The sequence below is a fragment of the Micromys minutus genome, assembly GCF_963924665.1.
Source record: "Micromys minutus genome assembly, chromosome: 30".
In the NCBI taxonomy this organism is placed as follows: domain Eukaryota; kingdom Metazoa; phylum Chordata; class Mammalia; order Rodentia; family Muridae; genus Micromys; species Micromys minutus.
In genome coordinates, this window is record NC_137965.1 from 15992608 (window position 1) to 16007354 (window position 14747).

At 40.8% G+C, this 14747-nt stretch overlaps 1 protein-coding gene across 3 annotated transcripts in view; it reads left to right on the top strand.

The window, feature by feature from the left end:
* The window catches only part of SCAF8 (SR-related CTD associated factor 8), a 130551-nt gene that overhangs the window by 65185 nt on the left and 50619 nt on the right, over positions 1-14747 (top strand). For 2 of the 3 annotated variants that reach the window (XM_080941671.1, XM_080941673.1), the window contains 7 exons: positions 264-377; positions 1544-1700; positions 3639-3772; positions 5206-5350; positions 6197-6265; positions 8794-9009; positions 9828-11900. In XM_080941671.1, the coding sequence (XP_080797797.1) occupies positions 264-377; positions 1544-1700; positions 3639-3772; positions 5206-5350; positions 6197-6265; positions 8794-9009; positions 9828-11278 (2286 nt within the window). In that variant the 3' untranslated portion in view covers positions 11279-11900. Of the gene's footprint in view, positions 1-263; positions 378-1543; positions 1701-3638; positions 3773-5205; positions 5351-6196; positions 6266-8793; positions 9010-9827; positions 11901-14747 lie in introns of those variants that run through there. The other variant, XM_080941672.1, reaches the window with a different exon arrangement.

Genomic DNA, 14747 nt, shown 5'->3' on the forward strand with positions numbered 1-14747 from the left:
GGTTTTGTTACAGTAGGAAGTTGTTTCTGTAGGCAAGGAACCGATGACTTGCATTCAGCATTTCACCTTTATTAAGGCTTAGAATGGGAGCTGAATCAGGATGGATTATGAGACTTAATTCAAAGTGAAAAATTGATTGCCTATGTGTTGTATCTATAGAAAGACTTAGAGAAAGAGAGAATTAATGTGGTGGTTTGGTCAGTTGTCATACATGTTCATTTTGATGGGATGCAAATGTTACAATGAAGACTTTTTCCTTATAGATGATTCCACCCAGGGGCTGTGCTTATGTCTGTATGGTTCATCGACAAGATTCATTTCGGGCTCTTCAGAAACTGAGTTCAGGATCCTATAAGATTGGTTCCAAGGTCATTAAGGTAAGTTTCTGTGATTGAATTTATGGTAGAGTGATAGAGACATTTCAGCCTCTTATGTCACAGTCATACATTTTTCATAGGCAAGGTCATGTGATCTTTCTTGTTTTGCACCATTAGAACTCCCCAGTTCTTCTCATTCATTTCCTCCCCTTTGCTTCTTGACGTGGATCAGATCTGGGGCCTCGCTAATTTAAGCACACACTCTTATACTAAGCAAGCTTACAAATTCGGTAATATTGAGTTATAATTGGGAATAAGTACACTAACTTAATCTAGCCAGAATTTGAGATTGTCTATTCCTTAAGTCCACACACCTATACAAGTGTGCCAGCTCAGACCCCATTTTGGTTAGATCTCTTTTGTTTAGGTTTGTGTTTCATTTACTTTTTTTCCCAACACTTCTTCTCTACATTATTTTTTCTTATTGAAGCCAGCCTTCTTCTAAAGAGTTCATCTGCAAGCACATTTTTCTTTAGTCTTTACATTGAAAATGTATTGTTTTCTTGGTCCTTCTGTGATTGACTCAGTTTCATTTTGACTTTTTAGAGGACTGACTGGTCTTCAACTTGTAGGTTGAAATCTCTTTCATCATCTAATACCATTGGAAAACAGATATTTACATTAAGATTCATAACAGCAGATTACAGTTATGACGGAGTAATGAAAATAATTTTACGGTTGGTTACTACATGAGGACCTGTGTTGGAAGGGTTGAAACATGAAGAAGGCTGAGAACCATTGACCTTGAGAGAATGCATTGAGTCAGCTCCTCACCTAAAATTTAAAACTCTGAGCTCTTTCTGAAGAAGTGTGTGCCCATCTTAGACCATTGCTTGGCTGTGTGTACTTAAACTCAGTACTGCTTATGTGCACTGGCTCATCCACAGAGCTTTATAAACCTCCTGATAACCATCCTAGTTATTCCCAGTGGAACTGAGATTCTGTTGTAAAAAGTAGACTTGTATTATCTCCTGAAATTAGTTGTTTAGAGTTGGATAAGAAGTGAAAACAGATCTTCTGTGGCAAACATGATCCCCAATGCAAGTTTAAACAAGTACTCAAGAAAAGGGAGCTTTGTTTGCATTTATTTAAATATGATTTCCAACTTCATTTTTATTGCAGTATGTCTGTGATCGTCCTTTTTTTCCTCTCTCCATTCCCAATAGATTGCCTGGGCTTTGAACAAAGGTGTAAAGACAGAATACAAACAGTTCTGGGATGTGGATCTTGGAGTCACATATATACCCTGGGAAAAGGTTAAAGTAGACGACTTGGATGGCTTTGCAGAGGGAGGCATGATTGATCAGGAAACTGTAAATGCTGGTAAGACTGCTGATGCTTCTATTCTTTAACAGTGCACATCAGAAAGGTAGACTAGAAGTGTGTTTTGGGAGGCAGAATAAACTACACGTATTCCCTGGATTTGGCTCCAAGAAGAAGAAAAAAATATGATGCTGCTGCTGCTATTGCCTGTTCAGTGTTTTATGTTTTTGTAGGTGTCAAGGAATTGTTTAGCAGAGTACTAAATGAAAGTTTGCAAATGTAGCGTTTTTTTTCTTTTATGATAGCATTTTAATTATATTTAAGAAAAAGCTGTGCACCAGTGAGGCTTTTTAAAGTATTTTTAGTTTTACAACTTTTAAGGATTCTGGTAGCTTCTTGGAGTAGCAGATACTCTCCCTCAGGCTCAGGTACTGTAGCTTAATACCGTCTGAAACCCTTAATATTTTGCTTATAATCAAATGACTATATGGCCTGCTCTTTTTAAAAATAGTAGTATTAACAGCTAAAACCAGAAGGGGAAAAACTCTAATTAATATTTGGGATTAGTGCAAAGTATGGTATTTCTTTGTTTCTTATCTTAGCTCTCTTATTAAACATAGCCTGCTTTCAAGGTAGTTGTCCTGCTTATGAACACATGCAGACATCTCCTTGATGTTGTTGCCTTCTGCCTAGAGTTGGCTCTCATGTAGGGACCGTGTTCTTAGCATAAGCAAGGCCCTTGGTGTGAACCTCAGGACCACCAGATAGATCAACACAGTTTATTATTTGCTTCCTGCCCTATGGCTGTTTTCCAAGGACAATCCTTCTAGTTGACTTCTGTTATGACAGTTCAGGGACTGATGTTATGATGATAAAACAGAGTCATCTTTGGCATGTGTGGCACAGGCTCCCATGGCCTACATTCTGGACTGGAGCCCGCTCTGAAACAGTAGCTTTGTGGGACCACAGCCATGCTTGCTTGTGTACATATTTTTTTAGGATCCCTTCCTCCTCTTCCTCCTCCTCTTCTTCCTCCTCTTTCTCATTCTCTCTCTCCCTTCCCTTCCCTCCGTTCGTCCCTCCTTCCCTTCCTCCCTCCCTCTCTTTTTTACATTCATTTACAGTGGCAAGTATATAGTTAGAACAGAGAGTTCACCTGATAGTCTTTACTCTGTACTTGGAAAAACCGTATTCTACTCAAAAGAAATCAATAATAAGCAAAAAAAAAAAAATAAGATTTCTGTGTTGGTATATTAAAGAAATTGATCACAGATCAGGTATGGTGGTATACATGACTCAATCCTTGATGCTGAAAGACATGTGGTCTGTATGTATCTGAAGCCAGCCTGGTCAACATAACAAGTTTTACCCCAGGCTACATGGTGAGACCAGTGCAGGGCAGGGGAATAGGAGGGAGGAAGGGAGGGAAAGAGAGAGTGAGAACCAGCAAAGGGAGTGTTACATTGTGAATAGATGTAGGTCTGTGCAGTGGAGTATATCTGAAGAGTAGAGACATGTGTTCACTTTGGAAAAAGCACACCAGATCCTAATCAACATGGAACAGAGAAAATGAAGGCAGATGTACAGAGAAGTAAAAGCTAGTTATGTTTGCTCTTTGCTCTGAAAAAGGTGGAGGCTGGTGATGGATTTCATGTCACCCAGCCTGGCCTCTGATTCCTGTTCTTGTGTCCCTACCTCCTAAGTGCTTGGCTTTGCTGTGCCACATATCCACCTAATTCCATTTTTTCATGTTCTGTCTTCTCTGGAATATTTCTCTGCATTAGTACTTCATGAATTGTGCTTGATGGCATATGAAACAGGGCTGGTTATTCAGTCAAGAAGCCTGTTTGGAATGTCACCGTTACAGCTCTGCATTGTCATTTTTATCTCCTGTGTTACTCATTTTGCATTTGCGAAGGGTTTAGATAGAATGTAAATGGGGGGGGGGGGACAGAAAAGCTGCATTTAAAGGAAATCAATTTAAAATATTTTGCTTAGAATGGGAAACTGTGAAAACCTCAGAACCCATCAAAGAGACGGTCCAGACTACACAGAGTCCAACTCCGGCTGAGAAGGAGACAGTGGTCACAACGCAGGCAGAGGTTTTCCCTCCTCCTGTTGCTATGCTGCAGGTTAGTACTCACTGGCTTCTTAGCCTTGCATCCTGTCTGATTGTGTTCTTGTATAACAGTTGGAGGCTGCTGTCCACATTAGGACAGATAGCTTGCTGCCTTTTAGATGTTGGTGTTCTAGGTACAATGGCCTTACTGTACTAAATACATGAACGGTGTAATACCCCTTAGTCTTAAAGTGTTTTCTTTAGATTTATGCTTTCTGTGCAAGCAGATTTCTATCAATATTATTTGACAGTTTTATTAGATTAATAAAGTTATTTAAATGGGTTTAGTGAAACATTTTGAAAAATCATTGTTGGAAGTAGTATTATACTTAAATGTTTATGTATTAAGTATGCTCAGTTATGCACTGTATTAGGAACCCTGGGTTTGGGGATCCATACATGGCAAATGTGGAGTTTTATTGTCATTCAGGGAGATAGAAATTGTAAAGAAAGAGGATTAGGTTCTCTGGATAGGAAAAAGAATATGTGGCTGCTCAGGAATTTTTGCATAGCTGCATGCCATCTTAAAATGGTGCTCAGGGTGCACCTAGCTGATTGATAGCTTGTCAAAGGTGGTAAAGAAATTAACCATTTCTGTGTGAGGAAATCCAAGCTGAGAGTCTTAAGGTGCCTGTAAGGTCAGCTCTAACGGAAATTCCTCTGTCATTCTAAGCGAAGGGAACCATTGAAAGAGTTGCGTCAGAGACTGACCTGTTAAGTTATTCACCACACTGCTTACAGAGAACAGGCTACACCTAATGTCACAAGAGATGGGCTGAAAATAATTAGCATTGTAGATGAGAGGCGATTGTGCCATGGAGAAGGCAGTGAGGAAAGGAAGGAGAAGTAGCAGGTGGAGATGACGTGGGCACAGCCAGTGGGGCGCCTAGAATATCGGATTTAGAGTTGTGCAAAAGGGTGACAAAGATACCTGCTCCAAGAAATTACAAGTATGGGGAGCGCTGTTTTCCAAGCATAGAAAATGAGAGAAGAGTTCTCTTGAGAATAACAGTTGGGAATCCCCTTTGTTCCATGTGTGAGACCTTTGAAGTGTTCTTTAGGCAGTGATGTTGAGATGCTGAAGCAGACCTGACAACATTTGAGAGTCAGGAATGAGGGAATGCCATGCCCGAGAGATGTTTGGGCTTTCTGTAGCTCTGATGAATTTGGTGCCCTTGGAAAGCTGCTACTGCCTTGCTTCCCAGAGCAGCCTGGCAGGCAGGTGCTAATGAAGGCTGAGGTTCGTGCCAGCTGACTATAGGGAGGTTGCATACAGTCTGCAGGTATGCTACCTGTTGATTAATACGGTGTGAAAAAAGTACATAAAAAGAAAAATGAACGAAATGACATTCATTACTTCCCCCTTTAAAGGGTGTATAGTAATCCATATTGTAGTAGTCACTTTAGGTGGACACACTGGCTGACAGACATTTTCTACTCACAAAGATTCCTGTGGCGCCAGCCGTTCCTGCAGTTAGTTTAGTTCCACCAGCGTTTCCTGTGTCGATGCCTGTTCCCCCTCCTGGATTCAGCCCGATCCCTCCACCTCCTTTTCTACGAGCAAGTTTTAACCCTTCACAACCACCGCCTGGTAAGGAATCTATATCTTACTGTTGTCACTGTTTAGGATATCATGAATGTTGGCTTTGGGGCCTCAGGGGTGTACAGTGGTTTGTAGACTTTAGACAGGAGGAACCAGTCTGTTCTCCAGCCTCTCCAGCCATTGGTTCACACCTTTCAACCTCTTTATTTAACTTAATAGTGACACTATTAAAACTGCAAAGAAGCAGATTTATAATTTGGTCATGTGGTCAGTAGGATCTTAAAAATGTCATTAAATTTTAAGATTTATTCAAGAATTTAAAAAATCATATAATCTAAAATTAACAAAATGTGTTATCCTATTGGTAAATATGTTATAATATTGGTAAATATCATAATATGTTAAAGAAATAAAATGACTGGCAGATAGACAGCATTGTGTTACCTACTGTGACCAGTAGCTTGAGATAGGAGGAATAGCACTCTCCATGTGGGCAGCATGTCGGCATAGCAGCTTGATTCCCCAGCTTCTGATACGCATCAGCAACACAGAGCTTTTCACAGAATGTTAGTGAGTAAATAGATCGTTATGATCAACATCACTGCTTTATCTACCTCATGGGATCAAGTATGCATAGAAGTCATTTTAATGGTAATAGAGGCCATTTTAAAACTGAGGCTTGTGGGTCTGGTGGTGCACTGAGTGAGACCCCCATTCCTAGGAAGTTGAGGTAGAACGACCTAGTCCATGGGTTCCATGACAGCTGGGCAGCAGAGTGAACCCCACCCTAAACAGTAAGAGTGTGGGTGTTCATTTAGAACTTCTGAAACCTCTGATTTCAAACAAGTCATTGTCCTTGTGCTGTTTTACTCTGCTCTTTTTTCTCCCATGTAGGTTTTATGCCACCTCCAGTTCCCCCACCTGTGGTACCTCCCCCTGCCATCCCACCCGTAGTACCAACATGTGAGTTTTTGATTTACAAAGTCTTTTATTCTAGGGAGTCTTAGTACCTTTGTGCTCATTCCTGTAAAATGGTAGTTTTTCCAGCAAACATGTTCGATGATTTCTCAAAATTGACAGCATCTCAGAGGTTCTTACTCATATGTTCTCAGTTGTCTCAAACTGTCATTCCATAATCTGCTTCTTTTAGTCGGGATCTAGAGAAGTCGTCCTGTTACCATTGTGTTTCCTTGGTTGTGCCTACTGTAAATGTCTTCCTCTGAGCCCCCCTGCCCAGATCTCCCTTCCAGTTCCTCATCCCTCACTACTGCTCAGCTGCTTTCTAGGTAACTTGATTGTTTTAAGGTGGAAGTTAGCACCAAAAATTTGTTTGCATCACAGATCACCTTTCCCCACAAGTACACAGCAACATGTCTGAGACATGCTTCATAGCATACTAGTGTCTTTCTTTTCATTTTGAACAAGACAGACAATACTTTTTAACAAAACCAAGCAGAAAGTACCAAAATGATTGGTGTGCTTCTGTCCTGGCTCATGGCAGGACATCATCTCTACCTGTGACCATCTACTAGAGTGGGACCTAGGAAGAGTAGATGAATCTGTTTATACCTTGGGTATAATTCTGGTACATAATTTATATTACAGGTTGCTTACACTTGGAATTTTCTAACATATTTAAGATTGATGGGGATATTCAGGTATTGCAGTTAAGCCATTGAAATATTTGTCTGTTAAGTTTTTAATGTTTTTACTTGTTGATTATTGTTGATTAAATCTGGCTATCATTACTAATTATAAATTAGTTATCTTTCTAAGTAGTAATTCCTTCTGCATTCTTTTGTTAGGATTTTTTTTAGTTAATGAAAATGTGCAGGTGATGGTGATTAGTCACCTTGATATTTAGTGCACAGGAAGGTCAACATAGATGCCAACATGCACAGTTCAGAGAGCATGACTCCAGAACTAGTGGGTGACTAAAGGACAGGAAGGGCTTCTGTATTGTCTCTGAGTCCCACTGCCCTTTGTGTGTTCATTTCTTATCTGTATTAATGGACTAATATGTAACTTTCTATCTGTGGTCTTCTCTGTTCTTGTGTTGAGATGCTTCTCCCTTTACTCTGTTATTTCTCTGTGTCTTGCACTTAGTCACCTTCGCTCCTGAGAGGCTCCCAGGTTTTTCAGTCTTATCATAGTATGAGCCAGACACTTCTAATGCAGAAGGACATTTACAGGCCACCGTCAGACTACTAGATTATATTCGCTCTGAGCGAGTTACTGGGTGAAAAGTCTTTTTAGTAGGCAAAGTTGGGGATTATATATTTTAAATAGAGAAAGTATAAATATGCACTATAAAACACAGCTTCAGGTATAAGTTTCCAGGGTGTTTTACTTAGCTTCCTTTTATACTTCTCTCTGTTGTCACAGTGAATGAATATTTACCTCCTCCCCTTACTATGAGTCATAGACACAGGAAGTAGTAAAATGGATGGTGCTGTCCTCCAGACTTCTGAAGAAACCAGGTTCTCTGCTGCTTTCTTGGCCTTCAGAGTGCATGCATTGCCATACTCATCAGAAGGATTACAAAAGTGATTTTTATAGATATTCAAGTATCTTAAATTTTTATTTCCTATTTCCCATTACTAAACAGGGTCTCTGAGCAAACATATGATTCCAAAAGGCCTTTTATGAGAGTACATATAATAATAAATAGAAAGTCTATTAATTTCTTAAAAATCTAAATCCACTTCCTTTATGTTCTAAAATGTGTTTTCCTCATTATTTAGGTAGCTTTCAATTCTTTCTGAAAACTGTTTTCAGAACTTGTTTTTTAATTCGCAACCCAAAGAGGCCTGTCTTTCAATAACTATAGCAAGGGGTTGTACTGCCCTTCCTGTCTGTCTCACAGCTCTGTAGGAGACTGACCATTTGTCCAGGTATTTCTGAGATGAACAAGGGCTTCCATCCTTGCCTAAAGTGCCCAAGGCTGACCCAGCAGTTCTCTATGTTACTGCCCCTGAACTAGACCTTTTAAGAGTGGTAGATCCCTGTTCTGGGTTACATGCACGTGGAGAGAGTTTTTCACCAAGTTGCATAACTAACCTCACTTGATGAAGGTGAAGAATCCTTCCACTTATCCACATACACTGTGATTGCAGGATGCTTAGCCAGAAACTTTGTTCTGATGATATCTGCTTGTCTGCTAATCATTTCTGTGTATTTAGTATTCACTTGGCTAGCATTCTTAGAAAATTAATTTTTTTATGTGTTACAAGGATAGTCTTCACCAGTGATTCCTCCTGTACCAGACTCTTTTGGTGAAAATAATTCATAAAATTGTTTTCTTATTCTAAAGGAGTGAAGCCTTGTACATAGAGCTGAGCCTCCTCATTATGACTAGTTATTTTGAGCACTGGTTATTATCCAAGGTGTTTAGTAACACAGGGATGCCACTAAGTAAACACTTGAGTCACCAGAAAATTTAGCTTATAAATTGATTAAGTCTGAAATAATTTTTTGTCCTGTTTAAACAGCTTTAGTGCAACCACCATTGTCCATGACCCCAGAAACTGTGAAAGATGTTGGATTTGGCAGCCTTGTTTTACCAGGTGGTTCTGTTGCTGGCAGTCTTGCTCCTTCAACTCTACCAGCTGGAAATGTTTTTAATCCTCCCAGTAAAGCAGAGCCTGAAGAAAAATTACCTCACCTTCCAGAACACCAGATTCCTTCTGGTGAGAATACCAGACCAGGTAAAAACAAAAGAAGTGACTATAAACCTTAGATACAAAATTTACTCCATAATTATTTTTATGAAGATTAGTACTAAGCTTTAGACTGGTACGCTTGTAAAATCCAGGGCTTTTGTTTTGTTTTGGGGGACAGAGATCACTTTGTTCTCTTCATGCCCTGAAATATCATTTTCAAAAGAGACATTCTAAAGGGTTGGAAGCATAGCTCAGTGGTAGCTGTTTGCCTAGCATGCACAAGGTCCCTTATTTTAATGTCCAGTGCTGTTATGACAATTTACAAATGGCATAATACTGATGATTGTTTATTTATTTATTTATTTATTTTGAGACCCTTTCATTGAAAGCACTCATCATTTGGAGGTGTATGGTCTCGCTCTTGGGTGTTGTTCATATAAGATTATATAAAGTATTTATTTACAGGAAGGTCAGAGGTGAAAGCTCGTGCCAAGTACTGTGCCAGAGTATCCTCTAGGTAGAAATGGTATGTGAAAGCATTAAGCGGTTTGTTTTTTTGTTTTTTGTTTTTTTTTAAATGGCCCCACTGTTTGATATCTTAATGGTGAAGAATCACACAAAAACACCTGACATGTTTGTGTCGTCTATTTTAGACTACAGCTCCACTGAGGTTTTAATATGTGTGGTTCACTCTGTGTGCTATGGATAATCTGAGGTGTGGTGGTCATCCTGTATCTGGTAAAGACTGATTCTTTGAGTAGGGGAGCTAAAGTTCACTAGCAAAATTATAGCATTAATAATTTATTACCTTTTCACAACCGAGTAACTGGTACTTCAGATGATTTATTCTCTTTCTATTTTAGTGATTCCGAGTGATATTCCAAGTAGTCCTGCAATGTTAGCACAGCCACCTGGAGCCTCAAACACCTCTGGGATCCTGTGCGTGCAGAGACCAAACGTATCAAGTAATTCTGAAATTCTGGGGGTTCGTCCAGCTAATGTTTCCAACAGTGCTGCTATTATGGGAGCCCAGCCACCAAATATTCTAAATAACTCTGGAATTTTGGGCATACAGCCACCAAATGTGTCCAGTGGCTCTGGACTTCTTGGGGTACTGCCTCCAAACTTGCCTAACAACTCTGGACTTGTAGGACTGCAGCCACCAAATGTTACAAATCCTGCTGGACTTTTGGGAACACAGCCACCAATTGGACCTCAAAACTTGCCCCCCTTAACTCTCCCTGCTCAGAGGATGCCTGCGTTGCCAATGTTAGACATTCGTCCAGGACTGATGACACAGGCTCCTGGGCCAAGATTCCCTTTACTCCAGCCTGGAATTCCACCACAGCGGGGCATCCCTCCACCCTCCGTGCTTGATGCAGCTCTGCATCCACCACCCCGTGGACCATTTCCTCCAGGAGATCTTTTCAGTCAGCCAGAAAGACCTTTTCTGGCTCCTGGAAGACCAAATATAGACAATGTTCCCAATCCAGATAAAAGAATACCACTTGGGAATGACAATATTCAGCAGGAAGGGGATAGAGATTACCGCTTTCCTCCTATAGAAACCAGGGAGGGCATTAATAGACCTCCTCCAGTGGATGTTAGGGACGTGGTTGGGCGACCTATAGATCCCAGAGAAGGCCCTGGAAGGCCTCCGTTAGATGGTAGGGATCATTTTGGAAGACCTCCAGTGGACATGAGAGAGAATCTTGTGAGGCCAGGTCTAGACCATCTTGGTCGAAGAGACCACTTTGGCTTTCCCCCAGAGAAGCCTTGGGGGCCTAGAGATTTTGATGAGAGAGAGCACCGAGTTCTGCCTGTCTTTGGTGGTCCAAAAGGCTCACATGAAGAAAGAGGTAGATTTCGGGCTGGAAATTACCGATTTGATCCTAGAAGTGGTCCTTGGAACAGAGGATTTGGACAAGAAGTTCACAGAGATTTTGATGACCGCAGAAGACCCTGGGAGAGGCAGAGGGATAGGGATGACAGAGATTTTGATTTCTGCAGAGAAATGAATGGAAATCGTCTTGGACGAGATAGAATTCAAAACACTTGGGTTCCCCCGCCTCATGCTCGGGTTTTTGATTATTTCGAAGGGGCCACTTCTCAACGGAAAGGTGATAATGTGCCTCAAGTTAATGGTGAAAATACAGAGAGACATGCTCAGCCACCGCCTTTACCAGTACAGAAGGACCCTGAACTCTATGAGAAACTGTCGTCTTCAGGTGACGTAGACAAGGAGGAGAGCGGCACAGTTGCTGGTGTAGAGAGTGAAGCGGTGGTAGAAAGCACAGAGACTGAGGGGACATAACATCGCTCAGTAGGTAAAAGAAACCTTTTGTACAGTTGTCATCTCTGTAAGAGGTTAATGGCTGACTGCACCACACTTGTTGACGTTTATCTACCAGAACTAAGTTAATCTGATGTTCATGTTCACCTTTCTCTCACAATAATTGTACAACTGACTTGTATAGATATTGTTCTTAATATGAACATGGTAGGGAAACATTTTTTTATTTTTCTGATAAAGTATAAATGTTGCCCCAGATTCTTTTAACGTCAAGGAGATGCTAACAGCTTGTCAGAGACTTCCTATGGAAGAGAGGGTTTTAGACACTGTCATAGGGTTGGGAGCGGCAATGACATATTTCAGAACAGCAAGGTGTGGCACATCTCCATATTTCTAGGCTGCTGCAGGATTTTATGGTGACAGACAAAGCTGTGACATTTTACGCAAGGACTGGCTCTCTAGATTCTTGAGGAGCATAATACAGAGATTTTTAAAAGTGATTTTGTAAAAATCTCCACTATGGTCTCTGTTACTCCAAAGTAAGCGTGTGTGGTTTGTTCCTCATACTGCAGTAAGTAAAAAGAAAGAAAAGAAGCAAACAACATAAACATTCAAGTACGTTTCAATGTTGGGTGAATTTTGTTTTTAGATGCCAATAAAACTATTTGTTTGATAACAGTGTTCTAGGAATTGTATTTTTTTAACCTACAAATTCTAAAACTGAATTGTTAGTAGCATGCGCTTAGCTGTTGAAGTTTCTCATTACCCTTTAACAACAAAGAATAGTTGTGTGCTGATAAAAGCCTGTATTTGATATAAAAATCTTGCAGTCTGAACAATATGTACGCAATATCTATGTATATTTATTGTGTAAGCCATGTAGTTTTTCTTTCTCTGTATGTCTGTCTCTGCTCATACAGAGAAAAAGGATTTTTTTTTTTTTAAGTTTAATACCGTATTCTTTAAAGCTTGATAGCAAACTGGAAACACTGGGTAAATTAACATTCCTCATGGTGATTGCTTTTCTGTCATCTCGATAAGTGAAGTCAGAAGTTAGAAGCACACCGGCTGAGAGGCAGTCCTTTAGTGCTTTGTTTAATGTGGCTAAGCACATAGTCAGATCTCACCTTAAGTGATCCCAATTCCTCACACTAAGACTCACTAAGAGTTTGGTTCACGTGCATGGCATCCATTTCTTAATTGCACACAATGTATACTGGCATTGATGGCCTAAGGGATTTTAGACACCAGGAATAAAGTACCCATCGAGTGTTTTGTAGGCTCTGGGTAACATTGCTTAGACAAAGGCTCTAAGGTAAAGGAGGAAAAATATTCGGGGTTGGCTTCCTGTTTGCTTTTGCTCTCAGGTTTCATTTATTTGCTGTTTTCTTTTGCGTTTTCCACAGTCTGCACATAAATGATGAAAAGACCATCATTATTTTTAGTTGCCAGTGGAAAGCTTTCCTGTGAGTCTGAGCACTCTTGTCCTTTCCTTTGCATTTTCAGCCATGACAGTACACCAGGTATTTAAAGTAAGACTTGTTTGTGATGCTTTAGACAGCTATAAGCAGTTTTGTCACCAAAAGAAATGGTCTTTTCTCACACGGCCTGAGTACAGATGGTAGGGCATGATCTATTTGGTTGTTTGGGGGAAGTCAGGTAAGAGTAGAAAGAAATGTTTGAGTATTTACTTCCAAAGTAACTCAGTTAATAGTTTGATTTGATGTCAGGTCTTTCCCTTAGGATAAAAAGTCAAAATTGCAACCTTGAGGCAAAGTAAAATGTTCAGGGAAGACTAGCTTTGACCTCTAGGAGACGGTACTGAATACAGTTTCTCACAATGACTTTAAGTCCATTTCCTCTGATCATAATTAATGGACATTTATTTAAGTTACGTGGCAATATAAATAAGACTTACCTGTTAGTGATCTGTTTTTAATTCTGAGCTTTTGACCTTCTTGTGGGTACTTGAAAAAGGTTGCACTAGTTTGAAGGTTCTAGAAAGTACACGTTAACTCAGCAGTTGTCAGGACTGTGTCACCAAATGCACGTTTGGGGACACCCTTTTCTTTCAGACAAAAGCACTTACTTTATGCTTGTTCCTCCCTTGTCCTTGTCTTGTCAGTTTAACAGAAAGGAAGGACACACCCAGCCTCAGTCACCAACCATTCCAGACAAGTCTGACTTGGGACCATGTGCCTATGACTACAGTTCTGTTACTAGCCTACTGCCAATTGGAAATGCCTGTGAGGAGTGGCTGACTGGCTTTGTGGGTTTTCAGGCAGTGCTGGATGGGACATTAATCACACAGTGGGGGTTCGCTTCCTGCTGGGGTCATCAAGCCCTGGGCCAGTTTTATGCTGGGTGTTCTTCCACTGAGCTACACACCCAACAGTCCTAGTAGTTTCAGTGTGTGGCATGGCAGAGTGATGCCACACTCGGCTCTACAGTGCAACCAGCTTAAACAGTTTCATGAAGCATGGTCTCTGTTCTCAGCAATGGTGTATGTATGTATGTATGTACTGCACTTGGTAATTTCTACAGTACCTAGAAGCCTGTAACAAAGCCATATTGATCTGCAGTGCTTATGTTATGTGGCTGTAGGAAGAGGTACTAATTAGAAGTTGTTGGAAGGTCCAAGTAGTGTAAATGGTCCATTCAGAACAGAAGGTAATTTCACCAACACTTTATTCTATCAGAGTAGTTCCTCTCATCCTGGAAATTTTGCTGCTTTATTAAATTTTCCATCTTTACTCATGTGAAAAATTATACTCTATAAATCACACATCTAAGATTGTTTGAGACCGGGAGTAATATTTCTTAAGTTACTTTCAAAAATAATTTACATTAATTATTTTAATTTTTACATTCCTCTCACTGCCCCCCCTCCTGGTCACCCCCTACCCTTCTCCTCTGAGTGGGTGGTACCCTCCTTCTCCCATATCCCCCCACGCTGGCACTTCCAAGTCTCTGCAAGACTAAGCGCTTCCTCTGCCACTGAGGCCAGACAAGGCAGCCCAGCTAGAAGAATATATCCCACATACAGACAGCTTTTGGGACAGCCCCCGCTTCAGCTGTTGAGGACCCACATGAAGTCTGAGCTGGACATCTGCTATATATGCACAGAGAGGCCTAGGTCTAGTTTTTATAGGTTCTTCAGAGGTCCAGTCTCAAATCCCCACAAGGGTCCAGGTTTGTTGACTCTGTTGGTCTTCCTGTGACGTTCCTATCCTCTTCAGGGCCGCAGTCTTTCATCCTGTTCTTCCATAAGAGTCTCCAAGCTTCATTTACTGTCTGACTGTGATTGTCTGCATCTGTCTGAGTCAGCTGCTTGCTGGAGCCTCTCAGAGGACTACATGCTCCTGTCTACACATCCATAACACAGTATCGTTAGTAATGCCAGGGACTGGTGCTTACCCATGGGGTGGATCTCAAAGTGGGGTGGTCATTCATTGGTTGGCCATTGCCTCAACCTCTGCTCCATCCCTCA